The 25,545-nt window shown below is 40.9% G+C and overlaps 1 protein-coding gene across 2 annotated transcripts; it reads left to right on the forward strand.

Annotated features, from left to right (window-relative positions):
- The first annotated feature begins 1,989 nt into the window (after window positions 1-1,989).
- On the forward strand, window positions 1,990-24,390 carry LOC142859545 (uncharacterized). 2 transcript variants are annotated; one of them, XR_012912215.1, is made up of 5 exons: window positions 1,990-2,138; window positions 16,380-16,506; window positions 16,711-16,768; window positions 17,901-21,658; window positions 24,372-24,390. XR_012912215.1 is itself a non-coding variant. In XM_075989715.1 (4 exons), exons 1-4 carry the CDS (start codon window positions 2,088-2,090, stop codon window positions 19,192-19,194), a joined length of 1,530 nt encoding a protein of 509 aa, XP_075845830.1. In that variant the 5' UTR covers window positions 1,990-2,087; the 3' UTR covers window positions 19,195-22,143. The 2 variants fall into 2 exon arrangements, 1 of the variants encoding a protein (XP_075845830.1); XM_075989715.1 differs by lacking the exon at window positions 24,372-24,390 and having other exon boundaries at window positions 17,901-22,143.
- The last annotated feature ends 1,155 nt before the right edge of the window (window positions 24,391-25,545 follow it).

Genomic DNA, 25,545 nt, shown 5'->3' on the forward strand with positions numbered 1-25,545 from the left:
GTGGTAGAGTTGGAAGTCAGGGATTATGATGCCTCCAGAAGTTCTTTTATTGCACAAGTTTGTTTTGGCTATCCTGGTTTTTGCTTTTCCGTAAGGAGTACCGTTCTATTGAGGTCTGTGAAGAATTTTGCTGGGATTTTGATGGGCATTGCATTGAATCTGTATGTTGCTTTTGGTAAGATTGCCATTTTTACTATGTTAATTCTGCCGACCCAAGAGCATAGGAGATCTTTCCACTCTCTGTTGTCTTCTTCAATTTCTTTCTTCAAAGATTTAAAGTTCTTGTCATACAAGTCTTCCACTTGTTAGGTCAGAGTTGCTCTGAGATATTTTATGCTGTTTGTAGCTACTGTGAAGTGTGTTGATTCTCTGATTTCTTCCCAACCCGTTTATCATCTGTGTACAAGAGGGCTACTGATTTTTTGAGCTAATCTTGTATCCTGCTACATTGATGAAAGTATTTACGAGTTGTAGAAGTTCCTTGGTAGAATTTTTGGGGTCACTTATGTAAACTATTGTATCAGGAGGATATTGTATCAGGAGGATAGCAAGGGCAGTGTCCTAGGGACTACAGACAGGGTTCAAGTTTACCTTAATCAAATTGACTCAAAATTGCTTTTCAAAAGGGCTGGTGATGCAGCTGTTCTAGAATTAATATATCTTTTTGGCACACCAGGACGTAATGTTGGTTGTGACTCTGTAATGGTCCCTAAGCACCACATTAGAGGTCTTTAATGGGGAGTTGAGTCTTTAGGTTGTTTGTAAATCAAGGTTGTATTTGTTATGGGAATGAATGGGTGATTAATCCCAGTGAAGAAAACACATGTTAACATAGTAATTTCTAACAGGCATGGTTAATGTTACTACTTATCTTTGGGGTATTTGGGATGCAGCCCTCCTTTACCTAAGTTCTACTTTGTGTGACTTAATGTCTCCTAAGAACTGGTAAATTCTTTTGCCATCAAATCTATTACCATCAATTCTACAATTCTGCTCCTCTACACAGAAGATAACGTTTAGAAACTCCTCAAAATTAACTCCAGATGGTTCCTAAACCTAAACGTTAAGTATTGAAAGTGAAGAATTTCTAGAAGATACTAGAGAGATTAGTATTTTTCGACTCTGGCAAATCTGGTGATGTCTCTCCACACTGCAGGCACCAGCTTTTCACAGTGATGTTAACAACAAGGATCTTAGTAAGCACAATTCTGCTCCCAATGCTCTGCGCAGACACGGCCGGGTGACTGAAGTTATTCAGAGCCTGCCAGCCCGGCCCAGGGAGCTGCAAGGCCACATAGGACCACGCTGAACCAGGCATGGATACAGAGAACTCTGTCTGCCCACTGGCTCCCACCAAGCCAGAGGAGGACCCATCACAGGCTGCTGAACCTCAGCCAGCCTCTCTACCTAGTTTGAGGACAGCGGCTCCTCCCTCACCAGTGCAGAGCTTCTTCAATAGAAGGCTTGAAACTAGTCCTCTCCAAGTTTGGCAACCTGCCTAAGTTTTGGGTGGTTTCTCTAAGGCTCTGATGTATAGAGCAAAATCAGAGTTCCCTCTCTAATACCGGGAATATGCTCGGCAGAGCTGGCAACGATCTGGGGCCAGGGCCTTTGGGATGGAATTGCTTCAACTCCTGAGAATCCAACACTTTTCCACGCAAAGGTCTGTGGTTTTCAGTTCCAAGGTCACTGTGGACTCTGTTTAACGTTTTTGAGTTACCTGTGTTCCCCTTGTGCAACATTAACTGAGTAACCTCCTCCTAAATTTGCATACTTCCTTTTAAAACTGAGCCCACTGGTTTACATTAACAAGAGACTGGTTGTTGAATTTGGCACAAATTTCCATCCAATCTGGGATAGGTCTGTCCTTAAGATTGAAGCCAAGGCTGAGAATAATTGGGTTGCATTCCTATCACTCACTCATTACTAGCCAATCAGAGCCTCCAGGGGACCGGCCAGTCAGATTGGTGGGTTCCTCCGGGAGGTAGACTTCTGGTTCAGCATTTCTGAGGAAGTCGGAAGTTTCCTCTGCGCTGAACCTTGAGCTGCATTGTGGGGAGAGCTCGGATCGTTCTGGCAGCCGCAGCATGGTGAGCGAGGGGTTGCGCTCCACAAACGGGGAAGAGCGGTGGACCACGGTGAGTGAGGATCGGTTGTCCCCATGTGAGGAGGAGTGGCTGGCCATGGTGATTGATGGGCTGCTGACCCCATGCGGGGAGGCGCGGTGGGCCTTGGTGAGCTAGGGGGTGCTGTCCCCATGCCGGCAAGAGTGGCTGGCCATGGTGAATGAGGGGCTGCTGAACTCACGCGGGGGGAACCGGTGGGCCTTGGTGAGCCAGGGTCCGCTGTCCCCACGTGTGGTGGAGTAGCTACCCTTGGTGAGGGAGGGGCCGCTGTCCTCAAACTAGGTAGAGAGGCTGGCTGAGGTTCGCTGTATTCCTGCCTGGTCCAGCGTGGTCCTGTGTGGCCTTGCAGCTCCCTGGGCCGGGCTGGCAGGCTCTGAATAACTTCAGTCACCCGGCCGTGTCTGCGCAGAGCATTGGGAGCAGAATTGTGCTTAGTAAGATCCTTGTTGTTAACATCACTGTGAAAAGCTGGTGCCTGCAGTGTGGAGAGACATCACCAGATTTGCCAGAGTCGAAAAATACTGATCTCTCTAGTATCTTCTAGAAGTTCTTCACTTTCAATACTTTTTTGAAAAGCAATTTTGAGTCAATTTGATTAAAGTGAACTTGAACCGTGTCTGTAGTTCCGCCGGACCCTGCCCTTGCTATCCTCCTGACTAAACCACCCTACGTTCCTGAATTTCAGGTCTATAGCACCATAGAGTTCTAAAATTACCAGTTTGAGTCATATAGTGGACTATCCAATGCAGTAACAGGAGAAGGATTTGTGTAGATGGAGCTTGGCTCGTCCATTTAGAATAGAAGAGGAGAAACAGTGTACTGTGCACACTGCAGGGGCAAACAGACTAGACAATAGCTACATCACAGGTTAAGTTTAAAGGCAGTGAACTGCAGGGGTCTCCATTACAAAGACAGACCTGATGGTGTAGGGTTAGGGACTATCTGTGTATTTCCTATCATGAATTAACTCCTTCCATGTGAATGAAGACAGACAGAATTGGTGGGTGTTCAGTTTAGGAAGGATAGCTTGAACAACTAAGTATTCAGTTTTCAACCAACAAACTCTCTCATGCAGCTATGAGCAATCCAGTTGACACATTTAAATCAGCTGAGAGGTTTGAGACATAGACCATTGGCTGTAACTCCATGTGTCAGCTTACAGCACTTAGTAGCTAACATTTTACATGGGATAAAGTCATGCATTCTCTTCTTAATGGCATTCTCCCTACCAGGGAAGTACCTACTCTGTTTCAATGTCAGTATAGCTAACTACTCTTCCAATTATTTTTATCATTTTAAAAGGTCAGTGTTTTGTATTTTTTATTTCATTTTTAATGCATTACTGCTATAATCTCTTTATTTCTGTTTTCAATGTTTCCCAGTTTAGAATATCATTCCATTGTTTTTTTCTTTAGTGTTATTTATTCATATTAGTTTAGAGCAATGGTTCTCAATCTGGGGGGGTGGGTCTGGCTCACTTTGAGGAATCAAATGACCCTATCACAGGACTGGCCTAAGACTATCAGAAAATACAGATATATATATTACAATTCATAACAGCAAAATTACAGCTATGAAGTAGTAGTGAAAATAATTTTATAATTGGGAGTTACTACATCATGAGGAACTGTACATTAATGAGACAGCATTAGGAAGGCTGAGAACCACTGGTTTAGATCAATGTCTCCCATAGCTCCGATGCCTCACACCATGTAACTGAAAATTGCTTTGAACACCTACTCCTGCCTCTGCTGCCCATTGATGAAAGACAGTCCTGTAACTCCTTCCAGGCTGGGCCTTGACTGGAAGGAAAAATAGATCAGTGAATGATCCTGTAGATTTTATTTTGAATTTACAAATGAAGTGAGACCCATGGAAGAATTGAGTCCACTGACTAACTGTAAAGCATGTGTAGTCACAGCATAGAAAAAGATGGGCAAGGAGGAGGGTAAAGGCTTTCCTCCTCTGACAGTACTTGACTTTAGCAATGAGTAGTGAGGGAATCAATTTTAGATGGTCAAAAAAGGTTCTATTTAGCCATATCTTGGCTCCACAGAGCAGGCATAAAGAATCTGGAAAAAAAAAACTGAACCAGAACCCAAATTATTGTAGTTATACCAGTTCAACGTAAATAGAAGAACTGGATAAAATGGTGTGTCCCTGCATTGTATGACAGTTGTATACCCTGAGAGAAATGGCATGAGTGGTACTTGGTGTGCTCTACTAGAAATTCCTAGTCTCTGGAGCATATAGCCATAAAGCCTGTTTCAACTTTTTAACATAGTATTTTACAATTATAATTACATTATTTCTCCTATCTCTGTTTTTGCCTCCAAGCCTTCCCATAGACTTTTCATTGTGTTCTAATCCATGGCCTCTTTTTGTTTAACAACAGTTACTGTTTGGATGTGACCTGCCTTTGGCTGCAGGACCTCCCAACTATGAAGCAAAGGATTGGCTGTACTGGACGGTGCACACATAGGACCCTGTGCCTTAAAAGAGGAGCAGGAAGTGTTCTGAGAGGTTGGGGGATTTTACTAAACTGCAGACTTCCCAGATTAGGGCCTTATTTGATCATATGTGGAAGGGCTGTGTGGTCTGAGTCATTTGATCTCTACTCACCTAGCGGCATTGCTGCTATTGTCCTGAAGCTCACTGGGTGGTCTTAAGTAATGAGGAAATTTGGGAAGGCTTGGCCTTCAGGAGCACTAGTGGGAGGTAGTTTATAATTTCTTTTCATGATTCTTCTCTTGTTCTGCTGGGGGCGGGGGGCTGAAGTCCACAAGCTAGTCCATGGTGAGTGTGGGGGCCACTGTCTCTAGACCAGGAAGAGTAGGTTAACTGAGCTATCAGAATCAGGACTGCTTGGACTCAGATACCCCATAAGCCTGCCTGGGGTTCTATTGATCCCTGTGGTGTTTATGTAGCTTTTTTTTCACTTACTCCATTTCTTTTATTTTTATTTTTAAATGGTTGGTTTTTGAGACAGGATTTCTCTGTGTATCTTTAGCTGTGCTGGTTATACACTCTGTAAACCAGGATGACCTTGAATTCAGAGATTTACTGTGTCACCCCATCCAACTACTCTATTTCTGTTTAAGTACTTTCTCTATGTTTTTTTTTCCTCTCCCAAGCCAACATATATTTTAAAACACACTATAAATCATTTAGAGGATTCTTTTTCCTCTGAATCTGTCTTTACTATATATTTCTATCTTTTTCTGAACATATGAGTCTTCATCTGCTAAGTGAAATGGCTAGAATTAAAGCTGTGGCTTTGGCAACTGGCTCTTCTACATTTCTTAGCTTCCCAAGAGTCTAGCTTCATGGCACAAGTACAAGTGAGAACCACATTGAATGTCACAACTCTGTGGAGTTTTTAGGTTCATGCCACCACCAAGAAGCCTGATGCCAGCTGCTCATAAACACTGTTTAAGTGTTTGATGGCAGAGCCTCTTAAAAGAGCTGTGGAGGTTTTTGTCACTAATGCTGAGTCAAGAAGCCTCTCTTAAAGGAGCAGAGCGTACTGGAGAAAAGGCAGTTACCAAGAAGCTGGGCTTGGCTTTGTTCTTGTATATTTAGAATTCTTTTTTTAAAGCTTTCTCAGGCTTTATTTGGAAATTCTTGCCAAACATAAGTGCTATTTGTAGATGGAAATTTCTATCCTGTATGTTCCTGCAGCCATTCAATCCCATAGACACACACAGAGCTTTATATTAATTATAAACTGTTTGGCCTCTTAGCTCAGGCTTATTATTAACTAACTCTTTAAATTTACATTAACCCAAAATTCTTGTCTATGTTTAGCTGTGTGGCTTGGTGTCTATTCTCACTAAGACATTCTCATCTTGCTTCCTTTGCATCTGAATGGTGACTGAATCTCTGCCTTTTCTCTTCCCAGAATTCTCTTAATCTGGTCACTCCATCTGTACTTTCTGTCTGACTACTCGCCAATCAATATTTTATTAAACTAATACAACTGACATATCTTTACAGTGGACAACAACATTATCCCTAGCATAGCTGGGTAACACTGGTCAAGATCACACTTGGTAATGGTCTGGGGCCAGGGCCTTTGGGAAGGGGTTGCTTCAGAAGTTAAGAACTTGATTCATTCCACACATGGGATTGTGGTTATCAGTCCCGTGGTCACTGTGGACTTTATTTATTTATTTATTGACTGACTGATTGATTTTTATTGAGCTCTACATTTTTCTCTGCTCCCCTCCCTTCCTCTCCCTTCCCCACTCCAACACTCCCCCAAAGTCTTCATGCTCCCAATTTACTCAGGAGATCTTGTCTTTTTTTACTTCCCATGTATTTGATCTACGTAAATCTCTCTTAGTATCTTCATTGTTGTCTAAATTCTCTGGGATTGTGGTTTGTAGGCTGCTTTTCTTCGTTTCATGTTTAAAATCCACCAATGAGTGAGTACATGTGATAATTGTCTTTCTGTGTCTGGATTACCTCACTCAAAATAATGTTTTCTAGCTCCATCCATTTTCCTGCAAAACTCAAGATGTCGTTACTTTTTTCTGCTGTGTAGTACTCCATTGTGTAAATGTACCACATTTTTCTTATCCATTCTTCGGTAGAAGGGCATTTAGGTTGTTTCCACGTTCTGGCTATGACAAACAATGCTGCTGTGAACATAGTTGAGCACATGTCCTTGTGGAACAATTGTGCATCCTTTGGATTTATACCCAAAAGTGGTATTAACTGCGTCTTGAGGAAGGCTATTTCCTAAATCTGAAACACTGATATTCAAAGGGGCTGTACCAGCTTGCATTCCCATCAGCAATGCAGAAGTGTTCCCTTTACCCTACATCCTCTCCAGCATAAGTTGTCATCAGTGTTTTTGATCTTGGCCATTCTTACAGGTGTAAGATGGAATCTCAGAGTTATTTTGATTTGCATTTCTCTGATGACTAAGGATGTTGAGCATTTCCTTAAGTGTCTTTCAGCCATTTGAGATTCCTCTGTTGAGAGTTCTCTGTTTTGGTCTGTACTCCATTTTTTTTATCAGACTATTTGTTCTTTTGATGACCAATTTCTTGAGCTCTTGCTATATTTTGGAGATCAGACCTCTGTCTGATGTGGAGTTAGTGAAGATCTTTTCCCATTCTGTAGGCTGTTGTTTTGTTGAACATGACCTTTGCTTTACAGAAACTTTTCAGTTTCAGGAGGTCCCAATTATTAATTGTTTCTCTCTGTGTCTGTGCTGCTGGGGTTATATTTAGGAAGTGGTCTCCTGTGCCAATGCGTTCAAGTGTACTTCCCACGTTTTATTCTATGAGGTTCAGTGTGGTTGGCTTTATGTTGAGGTGTTGGATTCATTTGGACTTGAGTTTTGTACATGGTGATAGATATGGGTCTATTTTCATTCTTCTACATGTTGATATCCAGTTATACCAGCACCATTTGTTAAATATGCTTTCTTTTTTCCATTTGATGTTTTTTACTTCTTTGTCAAAAATAAGGTGTTAGAAGGAGTGTGGATTAATATCTGGATCTTCTATTCAGTTGCATTGGTCCTCCTGTCTGTTCTTATGCCTGTACCGTGCTGTTTTCAGTACCATAGCTCTGTAGTAGAGTTGGAAGTCAGGGATTGTGATGCCTCCAGAAGTTATTGCACAGGATTGTTTTGGCTATCCTAGGTATTTTGCTTTTACATATGAAATTGAGTACCGTTCTTTCACGGTCTGTGAAGAATTTTGCTAGGCATTGCATTGAATCTGTATGTTGCTTTTGGAAAGACTGCCATTTTTACTATGTTATTTCTGCTTACCCAAGAGCATGGGAGATCTTTCCACTTTTTGGTGTTTTCTTCAATTTCTTTCTTCAGAGATTTAAAGTTCTTGTCATACAAGTCTTTCACTTGTTTGGTTAGAATTACTCTGAGATATTTTATGCTATTTGTGAAGGGTGTTGTATTTCTGATTTCTTTCCCAGCTCTTTTATGATCTGTGTACAGGAGTGCTACTGATTTTTTTTTGAGTTAATCTTGTATGCTGCTATATTGCTCAAAGTATTTATGAGTTGTAGAAGTTCCTTGGTAGAATTTTTGGATCGCTTATGTAAACTATCATATCATCAGCAAACAGTGAGAGTTTGACTTCTTCTTTTCCGATTTGAATTCCCTTGATCTCCTTTTGTGTCTTATTGCTCTAGCTAGGACCTCAAGAACTATACTGAATAGATATGGAGACAGTGGACACAAACTTGCCTTGTTCCTGGTTTCTGTGGAATCGCTGGGAGTTTCTCTCCATTTAGTTTGATGTTGGCTGTTGTCTTGCTATATATTGCCTTTATTATGTTTAGGTATGGTCCTTGAATCCCTGCTCTCTCCAAGACCTTTATCATGAAGGGATGTTGTATTTTGTTGAAAGCTTTTTCGGCATTTAATGAGATGATCATGTGGTTTTTATTTTTCAATTTGTTTATATGGTGGATTTACGTTGACAGATTTTCATATGTTGAACCATCCCTGCATCTGTGGGATGAAGCCAACTTGATCATGGTGGATGATGGTTCTGATATGTTCTTGGATTCGATTTGCCAGTATTTTATTTAGTATTTTTGCATGTTCATAAGTGAATTTGGTCTGTAATTCTCTTTCTTAGTAATGTCTTTGCTCTGCTCCCTTGGAGTTTACTCTCTCTAGCCTACTTTGGCTTATGTTACTGGCTCTGACCTGTTTCTGTAAATCCTGGTCTGGATCCCCTCCTGCAGAAGTCCCTGGCTTGGAGTGTGTCCTGCAAAGGTTTCTGGCTCCAATTTACTGCCTTCAAGTTCCCAGGCTTGGGTGCATCCAGAACCGCAGACGACCTGGCTCAGGCTTACTGCCTCAGAGGTCCCAGATTCATGCTCAGACCTGCAGAGTTTCCAGGTTTCTACCTATTCCCTTTGATGTCCTAGACCAATGCCCGGGCCCACAGAGGTCCTGCCTCAGGCCTACTCCATCTGAGGTCCCAGTCTCACACCTGGCCCTGCAAGATCGCTCATTCCTGCTTACTCCCTCAGAGGTCCCAGATTCATGCTGAGACTGGCAGAGGTCCTGGCTCAGGCCTAGTTCTTGGGAGGTCCTAGACTCACATCTGGACCCTCAGTGGTCTCTTGCTCTGGCTTACTTGTGCAGCGGTTTCTCCCTGATTTTATTTATAATATTCTGGAGTTACCCTGTGTTCCTCTTGGGCAACATTGATTATCCTCCTTCTGAATTTGTATAGATTTTTTTTATAACTGAAACCATTGGTTTAGGTAAACAAGAGATGTCTTGGTGAAGTTGCTGCAAATCTCCAGCCAGTCTGGGATAGTCTGCTCAGGGTGGAATGGAGGCCAAGGCTGGGAACCACTCTGCTGGGTCCCTTCAGCTCACCCTATCTCCAAGGGAACTACTCCTGTCATTCAGATCTCACTAGCCAATCAGGGCCTCCTCTGGACCTGGAAGCTCAAATGGGAAGGTTCTTCTGAGCCCCATGCTACCTTCTCAGCTACACTCACTACTGAGGAAGTCAGAAGCTGGCCTGTGTGTTGCTCCTTGTGCTCCATTGCAGGTAGAGAGCAGGCATGCTCAGCAGATATACCTTGGCGAGCAAGGGGCCACTGTCCCCAGACAGGGAGGGGTGGCCTGCTAAGCTACTAGATCTGGTGTTGTGTGTTCTCCCCAGGGCTGGGTTGGAACCAGTGGCAAAAGGCAGAATCCCCTGTGACTTGCATGATTCTGCATGGTCCTGCATTATCCTTGCAATTCCCTGGGGCTGCCTCTGTGCAGAGCATTGGGAGTGGACTACTTAGACATATTCTTGTTTTAGGGGGTCATTGTGAAGAGGAGGTGTCTGAACTTTCAACATTTAACATTTAGTTTTAGGATCCATCTGGAGTTAATTTTGTGCAATTTATAAACAGTATCTGCTGTGTAGAGTACCACTCCACTGCTAAACGTGACGTACAAGAGTTGTGTTGATGGTAATAGAATTGATAGTCTAAGGATTTTCCAATTTGTAGGACATTAATTCACATAAAGTAGAATTTAACTAAGGGTAGGGCTGCCTCCCAAATACACCAAAGATAAGCATTAAGGTAACCAGGCCTTTTAGAGATTAGGATGCTAGTATATAAATGTTTGTCCATCAGGATTTGTTAGCTACATTCCCATAACAAAAGAGACAACCCTGATTTGCAAACAGCCAAAAGGCCCCCATCAAAGAACAGTTCTCTAATATGCTCTTCAATGGGACATTACAGGGTCACAACCAGCATTGCCCTAAAGATGTATTATTATAGAACAGCTGCATCACCAGCCTTTTTGAAAAATGGTTTGAGTCAAAGTCTCTGGTGTTGATTGAGGTGAACTTGAACCCTGTCCATAGACCCACAGGGCATTGCCCTTTCTATCCTTTTGACTAGCCATCCTAAATATCTGGATTACAGGTCTGTAGCACCACAAATTTCTAAGATTACCCATTTGATTACTGTAGTGGACTGTCCATTTCAGTACAGGGAAAGGATTTGTGTGTGAAGCATGGCTTCTCCGTTCAGACCAGAAGTGGAAAAACAGTGCACTGGGCACACGGCACGGGGAAATAGAATGGGCAATAGCTAGATCACAGACTGAGGCTTAAGGCAGTACACTGGGGGATCTCCAGCATAAAGAAGGACTGATGGGGCAGGGTAAGTACTTTCTGTGTGATTTCCCATTGTGTGTTATCCCTTCTATATAAACAAAGACAGACAGAATTGGTGAGTGTGCAGTTTATGGAGGGTAGCTTGAATACTAAGTATTCAGTTTCCAGTTAGAGAACTCTCCTATGCAGATATGTGCAGTCCTGGTGGACACAGTTAACTCAGCTGAGAGGTTTGAGACACCAGCCATTGCCTGTAACTCTGTATGAGTTTACAGCCCTAAGCACATACCATTTTACACAGGACAAAGTCATACAATGTCTTATTAATGGCATTCTCTACCAGGGAAGGGCCTATTCTGTTTCAAGGTCAGTATAACTAAGTGTTCTTCCAATTATTTTTATCTCTTTAAGAAGTCAATTATTGGTATCACTTTTTAAATTGTATTTTCTTTAAATGCATTGCCTCTCTAATTTCTATGTGTTTCTGTTTTCTAACATTTTCCAGTCATTAAGAATTTTCATACCACACTCCCACATCACCCCCTTCCATCCAGGTCTAGGAAGGTGAGCATCCAAACAGACTAGGCTCCCACAAAGCCAGTCCATGCAGTAGAATAAAAACCCAGTGCCATTGTCCTTGGCTTCTCAGTCAGCCCTCATTGTCAGCCACATTCAGAGAGTTTGGTTTGATCACATGCTCCTTCAGTCCCAGTCCAGCTGGCCTTGGTGAGCTTCCATTAGATCAGTCCCACCATCTCCATGGGTGGACACACCCCTTGCGGTCCTGACTTCCTTGCTCATGTTCTCCCTCCTTCTGCTCTTCATTTGGACCTTGGAAGCTCAGTCCAGTGTTCCAATGTGGGTCTCTGTCTCTATCTCCATCCATCGCCAGATGAAGGTTCTATGGTGATATGCAAGATATTCATCAGTGTGGCTATGGGATAAGGCCAGTTCAGGCACCCTCTCCTCTGCTGCCTAAGGAACAAGCTGGGGACATCTCCTTGGACACCTGGGAACCCCTCTAGAGTCACGTCTCTTGCCAACCCTAAAATGGCTCCCTTAATTAAGATATCTACTTCCCTGCTCCCATATCCACCCTTCCTCCATCTCAACCATCCCATTTCCCCAAGCTCTCCCCAATCCTCCCCTTCTCCCCATCTTCCCTTACCTCTACCCCACCCCCACCCCTGTTCTCCCAACTTTTACCTGGCAATCTTGTCTACTTCCAATATCCAGGTGGATAACTATATGTTTTTCTTTGGGTTCACCTTCTTATTTAGCTTCTCTAGGATCACGAATTATAATAAAAAACACTTTACTGAGTGAGATAACCCAGACCCAAAAAGATGAATATGGTATGTACTCACTCATAAGTGGATTCTATCCATAAATAAAGGACATTGATCCTATAATTTGTGATCATATAATTGTTTTTAAGGGCTTTTTGTTGTATTTCAGCTATGTTGGAATATACAGTACCTGCTATGATAGGATAGCTGAGCTCTGTTGGTGATATATTTTCGTGGATGTTATGGAGTATATTCCTATGCTGTTGTGTAAGCATCTGGGGTTGGGATGATTGTAGGTGCTAATTTCTGGCTTCATTGTTGGATGGGAGGTTTGTTCCTGGATTTCTGTGTGCTCTCTGGAATATCAGAGTGTTTGTTGACTGAGTGTTTCCTTTTTTCCTGATCTTCTTGGCTGATATGCTCATGGGAGAAAGCTTGATGGTGTTAGAGGCTAAGGGAATGAGAGGCCAAAGGGAGATCTTCCTAGGGATCCACAGGAGGCATGGAGAGGGTCAAGGGGAAGCTTCCTCTCGTTTCTATTCCAGTGCTAGAGGCAACTGGGAAAATCAGATCTGGGCTAATAGATAATGTGGTAGATCTGAGGGTAGCCTCCCTGATCTTCTGATGGATGTGGCAAGTAGTTGAGCATCTCATTTCTTGGCATATCTTTGTTTTCCACTCGTTACTATCATCAATATTTACGCTTTTGCTATTTAAGTTATTGAAGTGGTTACTAGGTTGGTTTTTGATTTTTAATACTATCTTGCATCTGGAGAGTTGTGACACATGCCTTTAATCTCAGCACTTGGAAGGCAGAGGCAGGTAGATCTCTGTGAGTTCAAGGTCAGCCAGGTCTATGGTGCAAGTTCCAGGATAGGCTATAAAGCTACACAGAGAAGCCCTGTCTCAAAAACAATCAAATAAACAAAAACATTATTGTATATTATTGTCTCTGTGTCCTAGTTAGCTCCACGTGTCAACATGTCAGATCATACACTTGATGTCTGATGTCCTTCTGTATGTGCTGCTTTTCTTGGTTAATCAATAAAGCTGTTTTGGCCAATGGCTTAGCAGAGTAAAGGTGATGGAGGAAGGTCATTGGCTAATAAAGAAACTGCCTTGGCCCATTTGATAGGCCAGCCTTTAGGTGAGTGGAGTAAACAGAACAGAATGCTGGGAGGAAGAGGAAGTGAGCTCGGACTCGATAGCTCTCCTCTCTGGAACAGACGCAATGAAGCTCCAACCCAGGATGGACGTAGGCTAGAATCTTCCTGGTAAGCGCACCTTGGGGTGCTACACACATTAATAGAAATGGGAAATCAAGTGTAATGTATAGTTAAGAAATACAGATTAATAGATAGTCATCTATAATGTAGTCATGTTAGGTTTTCTAGATGTACAGAGATATATTTCAGCTAGATAAGGAATCTTCAAACCGTTCAAAGACCTACAGAATATGGTATTTAAAATGTTTTGTTAACTTAGGACTTTTCATTACAATGAGACATATCTCCTGGTAACACCAATCCATTCAAGAGGATGATGGGCATTGAAGAGGCTCCTTATGGAGTTTATTAGCCATTTGGGCAATAAATTGCTCTTGCCTAGACTGCTTGATGTTATGCTATATGAACTGGACATGCAGGACCCTAATAACTGCTAAATTTTCCAAAAGACGGAATGGTCCTTCAGGGTTCCATCTTCACAGAAGAAACTGCCAGACATTCTACAGGAAACAGAAGAAAGCAACTGACAAACTTTGCCAGTACAAAGCAAAACAAATTTCCTGCTTCACTGAAAAGTCTGTCAGATATTATGGGCCTGTGTGCTGAAGATGGATGCCCCTACATTACAGAAGAACTTTGGGTGACTGTCCTGGCAGTGAGATGTCAATTCTATAGTTTTGGAAGTTGTTTGCAATGTACTTTCTGTTTACTTATGTATTATTTTGTATCTTCTGGGGTCTTTGAAGAGTTGAAGACAGATAGTTATAGCTCTTCTTAGTTATGATAAAAGATAAATTAGATATGAAACTTTAGATTCAAAAAGAAATATTGTAACTGTAATTCTTCTTTGATACCTGTTTTGTTATATGTAATTTTACAAAGTTAAAACCTTACTTCTTATTTAAACAAAAAAGGGGAGATTTTGTGGGATATCCTTCTGTATTGTTGTTTCTATTGGTTAATGAATAAAGCTGTTTTGGCCAATGGCTTAGCAGAGTAAAGTCAGGCAAGAAATCCAAACAGAGATATATATAGAGAGTAGACAGAGTCAGAGAGATGTCATGTAGCTGCCAAAGGAGGAAGACATCGGGACCTTACCTGTAAACCATGAGCCTCATGGTAAAATATTAAATCATAGCAATGGCTTAATTTAAGATGTAAGACCTAGATAGGAATACGCCTAAGCTATTGGCCAAGCAGTGTTGTAATTAATACAGTTTCTGTGTGATTATTCGGGTCTGGGCAGCTAGGAAATGGAAGAACGGTCTCTGTTTACATACAGTCATCTAATGGAGCATCAATTGAGGATGTGCCCTGAGAAATTGAATAAGGCAGAAAATTAAAAAATGGTGGGCTGATTTCTTAGATGAAATATTGAATCTCCTAGATGGCTATTAATGGTGGCTCATTCAGGACTCCAGTGAAAACAACAACAATAAATTGGGCAGAAATCAATGAAAATCTGTGGGTTGTAGGGAAAAGCAGGCCTAAGTAGTTTCACATGGCAGCCAAATGCTGAAACAGAGGCAGGAATTTTCAGGGAGATTATCACAATTAAAGAGATTGCCCTTGTTCTGCATTGGAGCAAGGTGCCCTAAGGTTAAGAATCCGTCCTTCTATGCCCTCAGTTAATGGAAGGATTAGGAAAAGTGATTCCTAGTCCCAGGAAGGAATTTCCTATAAAAATCTTAAGCAACTCTGTTTGAAGTATGGCAGGTCCCATCACAAATTAGAAACCAAATTTGGTGGAATCATTGATGTTGTACTGAGGAGGACTAACTTAACATTAGTGCAGTCATGAAAGGTACTAGGCCTCACCCTCACATTGGTCCCAAGTTCAGCCACCAGTCAGAATTGAGACAAACAAGTACCAGACATTCCAGAAAGTTAAAAATGGCTTACATAACTTGCATATAGGTTTCAATTTCCCTGCAGCAGTGCCAGCACCAATCCCTGTTTGACAAGACTCCTGTTGCCTCTCACCTCCCCAATGAGGAGTTCCCCTACCTCATCTCCCATACTTTAATCATTGAAAACCCTGCCACAGCTGAACTTGGGGCTCTCCTTGAACCAACCTCTGTTTCAGAACAGATGGAGAGTTTAAGCTCGTGGTTGCAATTAATAAAAGCTCATGACACTAATACTACCTGAGCATTCTGAGTCATTGGATTGCAAATTTGTGACATTCTTCCTGCCTGTTGTATTTGCTTTGAATTTTTTTAAGTTAATATGAGTCTTTGTCTGTTTCCCTGGACATATACCCCATGGGTACCTGGTCCTCACAGTAGTAAAAAGATGGTCTCAGAACCTCTGAACTTGAGACAATAGATAATTATGACTTCCCCCCTGTAAGTATTAGCAATTGATCTCACCTATATGAAAGATCAGCAAATATTCTTTTCTACTGAGCCATCTCTCTTGCCCTATGTTGATTATTTATGATCAACATTGACATTGCTTGTTTTCATCTGTCCATTTGTACCTGTTTAAATATGCAGTTCCTTTTAGAAAGGTCTTATTTATATTACAGTTTAGACAGGCACTTCATGTTTCTCGAATATGAATGCAGAACTGGAATGAATATATACTCTTTGTAGGAACTTCAGTAAGAAACCCCTGAGTTTTTAATATCTTTTCTGTTTGTTTGATTTTTGCATGAGAGACAGGTTCTTATGATGTACTTCCATCTGTGTTGGAACTGATTGCATAAGTGGGGCCAGTATTCAACTCAGAGGCAAACATACCTGCCTTTGCCTTCTGAGTACTAGGATTACAGACATGAGCTAGCACACCAGCTTGCCCATCCTGTTTTTGTAGTTGGTAGCTGTTCATACAATTTCTCTGATGTGTAGTCAGTACTACTGATCTGTTTACTTGTCTCTCTGAGTCTGTTAACAGGCATTTCTCTAACAAGGCAATATCCCATATAAAGGTGCAGAAATGACAGAGTTGACCCTCCTGTTCAATTTTCTTCTAAAATAACTTGGTGATTACATTTAAACTTCTGGGTCATGAAATATGTTGAGAAGCACCAGAATTATATGACTATATTTTCAAAGAAGTATACATTTGCAAGGTTATCACTTTCTTTTGTACACATGTATATTTTAGAATGCAGTGACCTATGATGATGTGTATGTTGACTTCACTTGGGAAGAGTGGTCTTTGCTGGATCCTTCCCAGAAGAATCTCTACAGAGATGTGATGCTGGAGACCTACAGGAACCTCACTGCTATAGGTAATACTGTGAATTTTCCTTCACATTTTAAAATAAGGGGATGACTGTTTCTTGGTTATAGATGATCTTTTGTAATTGTAATTGAGACTAAGGAAGGATGATGTGAATAAGTTGGGCATGGTTCTAAGGTTCACTGAAGATAACAACTTAAATTTTGCACATTTTCCAATAATACATTACTCATTTTCTGTTACTATATTTTAGGCTGCAAATTGGAAAATCATAATTTTGAAGAACGTCGAAGTTCTAGAAGATCTGGAAGGTAATTTTCATATGCAAGCTAATATAAATATGACTCAGGAAATTGTAAGACATTTTAAAAGAAAGCAACAGTGTAAATAAGGACAACTTAAAGTGCACTGAAGATTATTAAATTCTCACAAAACCACTTATCTTGATGTCATATAGATGAATTTTGTTTGCAAATCATTATGTTAAAAAAAAGAGAGAAGGAAACAGTTTCTTAATAGATATCACCATTTCAATTATAGCCCCATGTGAGCTGTACTGTGGAACTGCCAATCCATTTAGTTTCATACCAGTCATAGTACAAAAGGTATGCTCATTAAATAGGTGATATGTATATGTCCCAAACCCTCTAATAAGCAAACAGTCTATAATAAAGCTCGTGTTCCTCATATACTTGTTGTGATTTTGCTATGTTTGGTGTGAGGAGGGGTAGTTAGAGTCAAGAGCCAAGGGGCAGTTGTTGTGCAGGAACCTTAATCCCTATACCATATGTCTATGAGGAACAGAAACTCAAACTTCATGAATGGAACATGGACACCTTTTATTTGTAATTCTTCCTTTAATAGGTATATCCTATGTCACTCTGGATACAAGCCATATAAACATAGGGATATCAAAAGAAGCAACATACCCCTCTCCCTCTCAGATCAATTAGAAGATATATATTAGTCCCCACTTTGAATGAACTTCTTCAGTAGGTTTCAAGTTTACTTCTTTGAAAATTCAGCAACAAGCTCACACTGCAGAAAAGCCCTGTGAGTAGTAGGAATGTCTAAATACTTGTTTGTTCTTGTTCACTCTGCAAATGTAGCATGACTCACATTATAGGAGAATTTATGAATGCAATATGTGTGGTAAAGCTCTGATTTTTTCCAGTTCTTTTCAAATATGTGAAAAATCTTAAATAGAAAAAAAGATGTTATAAATGTGAACCATGTAATAAAGGCTCTTACCATCATAGGTATCTTCAAAGATGCAAAACATCCCTTAATGAAAGAGTACAATATGAATGTAATCACAGTCATAAAACCTTAAGATCTGGTTTCTATTTACAATTAGACCAAATTGTAAAATTAATTTATGCAATATATTCAATAGTGTAATGAATATGGTAAAGCTTTAACATGTGCCAATTATTGTTACAGGAATGAAAGAAGCCATACTGGAGAGAAACCTTCTGAATATACTCAAAGTATTGAAGCTTATGTTTATAATAATCAGCTTCAAAGGCATGAAAGAATCCATACTGGAGAGAAACGCTATGAATGTGATCAGTGTGGTAAAACTTACGTATGCAACAGGAATCTTCTAAGGCATAAAATAACACATACTGGAGAAAAACCCTATAAATGTAATCATTGTGATAAGGCCTTTTCACGTGACAGTAGTCTCCAAATGCATAAAATAATACATAGTGAAGAGAAACCATATGAATGTAATAAATGTGGTAAGGCCTTTTTACGTGACAGTATTCTCCAAGCACATAAAAGAATACATACTGGAGAGAAACCCTATGAATGTAATCAATGTGGCAAAGCCTTTTCATTTCACAGTTATCTCACAACACATAAAAGAATACATACGGGTGTGAAACCCTACGAATGTAATCAATGTGGTAAAACCTTTGCACAGCACAGTCGTCTTCTAATGCATAGAAGAACACATACTGGAGAGAAACCCTTTGAATGTAACCAATGTGGTAAAGCCTTTGCATTTCACAGTTATCTCCGAATACATAAAAGAATACATACTGGAGAGAAACCCTATGAATGTAATCAATGTGGTAAAGCCTTTGCTCAACACAATCATCTTCTAATGCATAGACGAAAACATACTGGTGAGAAACCCTATGAATGTAATCAGTGTGGTAAGGCCTTTGCATGTCACAGTAGGCTTCAAACACATAAAAGAACACATACTGGAGAGAAACCCTATGAATGTAATCAATGTGGTAAGGCCTTTGCATTTCAAAGTTATCTCAAAACACATAAAAGAACACATACAGGCGAGAAACCCTATGGATGTAATCAATGTGGTAAGGCCTTTGCATTTCAAAGTTATCTCAAAACACATAAAAGAACACATACAGGCGAGAAACCCTATGGATGTAATCAATGTGGGAAATCCTTTACCACTCACAGTTACCTTCTAATGCATAAAAGAATACATACTGGAGAGAAACCTTATGAATGTAATCAATGTGGCAAGGCCTATGGATATAGCAGTGCTCTTCTAATGCATAAAAGAACACATACTGGAGAGAAACCCTATGAATGTAGTCAATGTGGTAAAGCCTTTGCACGTGACAGTAGTCTCCAAACACATGAAAGAACACATACCAGAGAGAAACCCTATGGATGTAATCAATGTGGTAAAGCCTTTTCATTTCACAAATATCTCAAAGCACATAAGCGAACACATACAGGCAAGAAACCCTGATTGTTGATATAATCAATGTGGGAAATCCTTCACATGTAACAGTAGATTCCACATATATAAAAGAACACACACTGGATTGAAACACTATGAAAGTAATCATTGTGGTAAAGCCTTTGTATGTGATTTTTGTCTTTGAAATTATGAGAAAAAAATCAAACTGCATAGAAACCCTACAAATGGAGTTAATGTGGTAAGGTTCTGCACTTCATAGTACTGTTTATATGACAATAAAACTTTTAGTGTGAAACCATTCTGTTAAAGCCTGTGCATATCACAGTAGTCGTTGAGGACATGATAAAAACTCATACAGAAGAGACTCTAGCTATAAAGGATTTGGGAAGACCTTTAGCTAACACATTTAAGTTACACAAGGGAATTCTGGAGATAAAATCTGACAATGTCAACAATCTGTTCAAGCAGTGTATTATTATTTTGTTTGTACCTACAAACTCGTATGAACAGAGCCCTACAAACTTAAATGTTAAAGTAACTCTTCAATTACATGAAATAACTAATTCAGTTGTAAAACTTTATGGATATCTGCTGTGGGATGGTGCTTTTGTACACTGTAAAGATTTGTCACTTGTATTTGTTTAATAAAATGCTGATTGGCCAGTAGCCAGTCAGGAAGAATGGGAGGGGGGTGACCAGGCTAAGAGAATTCTTGGAAGAGGAAAGTCAAAGAGTCAGTCACCAGCCAGATGCAGAGGAAGCAAGATGAGAATGCCTCACTGAGTAAAGGTACCAAGCCACATGGCTAAACAACGAGAATTATGTGTTAATTTAAGTTGTAAGAATTTTAGATATAAGCCTGAGCTAATAGGCCAAACAGTTTATAACTAATATAAGCCTCTGTGTGTTTCTTTGGGATGAATGGTTGCAGGATCAGGCCGGACAGAAACTTCTGTCTACAAATGGCACCCTAACATTTGGAAAGAATATCCACATGAAGCTTGAGAAAGCTTTCTTTAAAAAAAAAGTATTCTAGTCAGACAAGAACAGAGTCAAGTGCAGCTTCTTGGTAGTCATCTTTTCTCTGGTAGGCTCTGTTTGCTGGCAGCAAGCAGAAGCTCAGCTCCTTTAATTGAGGCTTCCTAACTTAATGGCAAGAACCACATGGCAGCCCTTATAAGAGGTCCTGTTTCCAATCACTTAAAAGGTTTTTATGAGTAGCTGGTGGCATGCTTCCTGGTGGTGCCAGGGACCTGCAGATTTAATGTTAACCATGCTGCTTAGTAGATTTAAGACTCATGCTCAGAAAAAGATAGAAATATACAGTAAAAACAGATTCAGATAGAATAAAAACATCTAAATGGTTTACAATATGTTTAAAAATATATGTAGGCTTGAGAGAAAAGGGATAGAAAAAATTTTTTAGAGTAGAGTATCTGGGCATGATGGTGCATGCCTTTAATCCCAGGATGTGGGAGGCAGAGGTAGATGAATCTTTGTGAGTTTGAGGCCAGCCTGTTCTACAGAGTGAATTCCAGAACAGACAAAGATAAACAGTGAAAGACTGTCTCAAAAAAACCAAAAAGCAAATAAAATAAAAGAAATAGGGTAAGAAAAAGAAAGCTATATGAAGGTGAAAAATACACAGTCTGAATACTGTTATTGTGTTGTCTTTGAATTGTTTGACTGCTGAGAAAAGAGGAACATATGCTAAAAGTCATTTGATTATAAATGCTGCTGGATTAACCCACTCTATATATTTTGAAAATGACTTCAAAATTTATGTTACTTTATAGAAGAGGATTTACTTTTGTTTCCACAGGAAAAGAGAGGCTATGGATTCATTTTTGGTTAAGAAAGATCAGGTTTGATCATGGAAGACCCCCCCCCCCCGAATAATCTCCAGTAGAAATGAATGGCCCAGATGATCCAACATTTCAGTGCTCCTCTGTTGAAGTTTCCTCCCAGTTCTACATTCAGAAAATCTTTGAGACTACTGACTGAGATAATCTGATGTGGGATGTCCTTCTCTATGTGTTGCTTTCATTGGTTGATGAATAAATCTGCTTCGGCCTATGGCAGAGTAGAGCAAAGCTAGGTGGTGGTGATGTACACTTTAATCCCAGCACTGGGGACCAGCCTCAGAATGTGTCTCGAATCTGGGATCTGGAAGGTGAAGTGAGTACACAAACACAGGGTTCTGAACAGAGATCTATAGAGAGAGTAGGTAGGGTCAAAGAGATGCCACGTAACTGCCAAGAGGATGCCAGAACATTGCTGGTAGGCCATGGCCTCATGGTAATAATTAATAACAGTCTTTTATTGTAAATTTTACACAAGGAAGTTGATTCTTTTTTCTTGTCACAGATTAATCATTACATGGGCAAAGCAGTCCACAAGAAATACAAAGCTGCCCACTCTTCCACTAATGCAGGCCTGCAGGAAAAACAAAGAATCAGGCCTGGAGAGATGGACTGATTATTCTTCCTTTACAGTTTCCAGAAAGCACATGGTAGTATCTGGTGCCCTCTTCTGGTAAAGGGGCATGCATGCAGATAGAGTACTCTTGTACATAAAATAAAAGCTTAACTCTCTTTTGTTATTGTTGTTTTCAGGACAGGGTTTCCCTGTGTAGCAGCTCTGGCTGTCTTGGAATTCATTCTGTAGACCTGGCTGGCCTCCAACTCACAGAGATCCACCTGTCTCTGCCTACTGAGTGCTGGGATTAAAGGAATGCACCACCACACTCAGCCTACATAAGTCTTTTTTAAAAATTAATCAAACAAATCAGAGGGCAGTGACCTGTCATTTCCACATAAAGTTGGGCATTTTCTGCAACTCACCAAGTCCTAAGAGAGTTCAGTGAATATGAAGACAGAGACAGGGCCCTGCCGGTTCCTGTGTGATGAGCAGAGAGTCTGACTGAACCACAATTTGCCAGAGTATACTGCTTGAAAAATTATGATTATTGGAGGTTGAATAAAGCAATCATTTCTGAAAGAGGAACTGTTACTCATTTATGTTTGTCTGTCTGTCTGTCTGTCTCTCTCTCTCTCTCTCTCTCTGTGTGTGTGTGTGTGTGTGTGTGTGTGTGTGTGTGTGTGTGTGTATCTGTATGTATGTCTGGGTACAGGAGTATGCATGCCTACACTGAGTTTAAAGATCATGAAAGACATGAAAGAGGACACATCTAGTAAACAGAGAATCATATTTAACCACAGTTTGCAAGAACATTTTATTAGCCCCAATGCTGCTGGAAAAAAATGAAGAAAAATTCCACTCCACGAGGGTGGGAGTGGGGCTGATCCCCCTCTCCAGCTGCTGAGTGCTGGGATTACAGGAATGGGGCTGCACACCAGTTTATGCAGTACTGAGAGGGTGGAACCCAGGGCTTCCCACTCCCCTCATAAATCAGATCCCCACTACTTCTGTCTTGGACCCTGACCCTGTCCTTAACCATTTTAACCCTATTTCTAAACCATAACCTCTACACTTAAGACACTGCCTTAAACCCCTTCTACTTCCTACCACTTGTACCTGCTTCCCCTTTAGCTTATGATTCTCAACGTCCAAATTCCATGTGTGTTGCCTCACCTACTTGGCATCTCTTCTCCCCTTCAAGGCCTCTTCAAAGAGTTCTCTAAGGATGAAGGGTTCAGGGCATTGTGCTTGTCCAGCATCCATCCACTGCTGGCTTGTTCTTCCAGTTACATACTCACAAGTTAGATGTTTTCCTCCCTCACTACCTCAGAAAGTGTTTTATGAACAAAAATAAAATGAAGTAATGAAACCGAACAAAAACAAAATGCACAGGCAGTAGCGTGGGCTTTTCTTAGAAGTCGCGAGACTGACTTTACAAGTTGTGCAGTTGCTGTTGTTCCACTAGCATGCACGTGTCTGAGGAAGACAGCACACATGCAGCTCTGTGCTCCGTGCTCTTTGACCAAATGCACCTGAGCAGAGGTCTGGGAAGGGGAGGGCACAAGAGAGGGGAAGAAGGCAAGCAGATGGCAAGGAGCCAGAGGGAGGAAAGGCTAGGAGGAAAGTGGAGCAATGGAGGAAGGGGATAGGGGAAGAGGCAGGAAAGTTGAGGAGGCAGGAGGAGGGTTGAAAAGGCAGTGTCAGTTGTCGGGGAAGGAAATTGAGCTTAGGATAAGACAAATCACCCCAAATGTGCATCAGTACATATTAGTCCAATTTACCAACTTTGAATGCCAGTCAGCTAGTTAGGAGTTACCTGGCAGAGTCAACTTCATCTTTTATATCAACTTAATGCTACAAACTTACAAAAATGTACTGCTGAACCCCTGAGAAACAAGAGCTCCCTGGGGGTGAGTGGAGGACCTCTCAGTGGCTTTACCTCCAGGTGCACCTGAGGTAAAATACACGTAACCTTGGTTCAGCCCAGAGCATTCCCCATCCCAGGAAGGGAAATGGAGGAAAGTTGACTCCTGTGCCTGTCTGGCCACAGGGACTCTAGCTGGTCAGCCTCTGGGGAAATAAGTGGAGCCAAGGCCTTTCCCACATCTCCCAAGAGAGATGGCAGGCACTAGCCCATCTCCTCACTAGCTGCTGAGGCCTTGTCTTCAGTGAAGACTCTCCCTGTCACTCCATCAGTGTCCCAGAGGGAGAGGTGCAAACCTGCCACCAAGCTAAAACCCCAATCCTAACCATCCTCAAATACTCAGTTGTTACAGGGATATCCACTAAAAAACATTTTCCCACATTGATTTAGGAACTTCTTTCAAAATGCAGCTGGTGTGGGAAGTCCTGTGTATGTGTTGTTTTTATTGGTTAATGAATAAAGAAGCTGCTTGGGCCTATAGCAGGGCAGAATAGAGCAATGTGGGAATTCCAAGCATAGATAGAAGAGAAAGGAGGGTGGAATCAGAGAGACACATTGTAGCTACCAAAGGAGAAAGACACCAGCCACCAGCCAGAGCCTTACCAGTAGGCCATAGCCACATAGTGGTACACAGATTAGTAGATATGGGTTAATTTAAAATGTAAGAGTTAGCTAGGAATATGCCTAAGCTATTGACCAAACAGTGCTGTAATTAATATAGTTTCTGTGTCATCATTTGGGTCTGGGTGTCCAGGAAACACACGAGCAGTCTCCACCTACATACAACAATGTATATGAATTCAAGACTATGTTTTACTGATCTCATATTCATGTCAAAGATATTTCTTATTAGTATACTTGTTTGGTTCTTTTGAGACAGGGCTGCACTACATCCTCAAGACTGACCTGGACTCACAATCTTCCACTGTGGCACGTGGGGCCACACTGAACTGTGTATTAGTGTGACTAATGCATTTCTATGGCAAGCTTTAAAATTACTTAGTGTAAGTAATTTTCTATTTATTTTTAGAAATATGCTTTGGTTATTCTCAGACTTTTGCATTTCCACACAAATTTGAGATTAGCCTGTTCATTTAAACACAAAATGCCTCTGAATCTAAAAGTTAATTTGTGGAATACATGCTATGTTGACAATACTAAGTTTTCCATTGTGATCATGACATCTTTCTGCATTATAATGGGTTTTATCATTTCTTTAAATTTTATCTGTCTTATTTGGGGAGGGAGAGTGCGATAGTATTCTATGTGGGATTGTGGTAATTGGGTCTTTCCTTCCATGGGGAGGAAGAGTGCCATGGTATTCGATGTGGAATTGCGGTAATTGGGTCTTTCCTTCCATGGGGAGGGAGAGTGCCATAGTATTCGATGTGGGACTGCGGTAATTGGGTCTTTCCTTCCATGATGTAGGTCCAGGCACTGAATTCTCAAGCAAGCTCCTTTACCCACTAAACCTCACTGGCCCTTTGCTTCATAATTTCATTTAAGATTGCTTTAGTTTTCACCCTAGTCCATACATATTTCATTAATAAAAAGCTGAATACATTTATATCATTATAAATGTAAGCACATAGTTCTGATTTCACTTTCTAGATGTTCTGTGACCTTCATAAACTCCCTTAAGATTGAGCTTATGAATAAAGAGGAACTTTGGAAGAGAAAATTTTGTTACCACACAGTTTTCTTGATTATAAAATTTAACATGGTCTCTGAGGAGAATTTGGCAAGAGTGAGATAGTGTGTTGTGTTTTGTTGAAACAGGGTCTCACCATATAGTCCTAGCTGTCTTGGAATTCCCTGTGTTGACCATACTAGCCAAAGAAATCCACCTGCCTCAGCTTCCTGAGTGCTGATATTAAAGGTAAACCATCACCCCTAGTAACAAATAAAACAGTTTTAAGGTATTGTAGGGGGGGGGAGAAAGTGCCTGTATTTATGTACCATAACTGTAATTATAGGTGGTTGTGAACTACCATGTACATACTGGAAATGGAACCTGAGTCTTCTATAAGAGCCACAAGCAATCTCAATCTCTG

The sequence above is a fragment of the Microtus pennsylvanicus genome, chromosome 11 (genome assembly GCF_037038515.1).
Source record: "Microtus pennsylvanicus isolate mMicPen1 chromosome 11, mMicPen1.hap1, whole genome shotgun sequence".
NCBI lineage: Eukaryota > Metazoa > Chordata > Mammalia > Rodentia > Cricetidae > Microtus > Microtus pennsylvanicus.

What these genes read in the sequence shown, in the direction of transcription:
- LOC142859545 (XM_075989715.1), top strand. Translation starts at nt 2,088, where the DNA reads ATGGTGAGCGAGGGGTTGCGCTCCACAAACGGGGAAGAGCGGTGGACC. An exon ending in GGGAAGAGCGGTGGACCACG is followed by an intron (nt 2,139 to 16,379) that starts GTGAGTGAGGAT and finishes TGTATATTTTAG; the next exon opens with AATGCAGTGACCTATGATGA. An exon ending in CAGGAACCTCACTGCTATAG is followed by an intron (nt 16,507 to 16,710) that starts GTAATACTGTGA and finishes ACTATATTTTAG; the next exon opens with GCTGCAAATTGGAAAATCAT.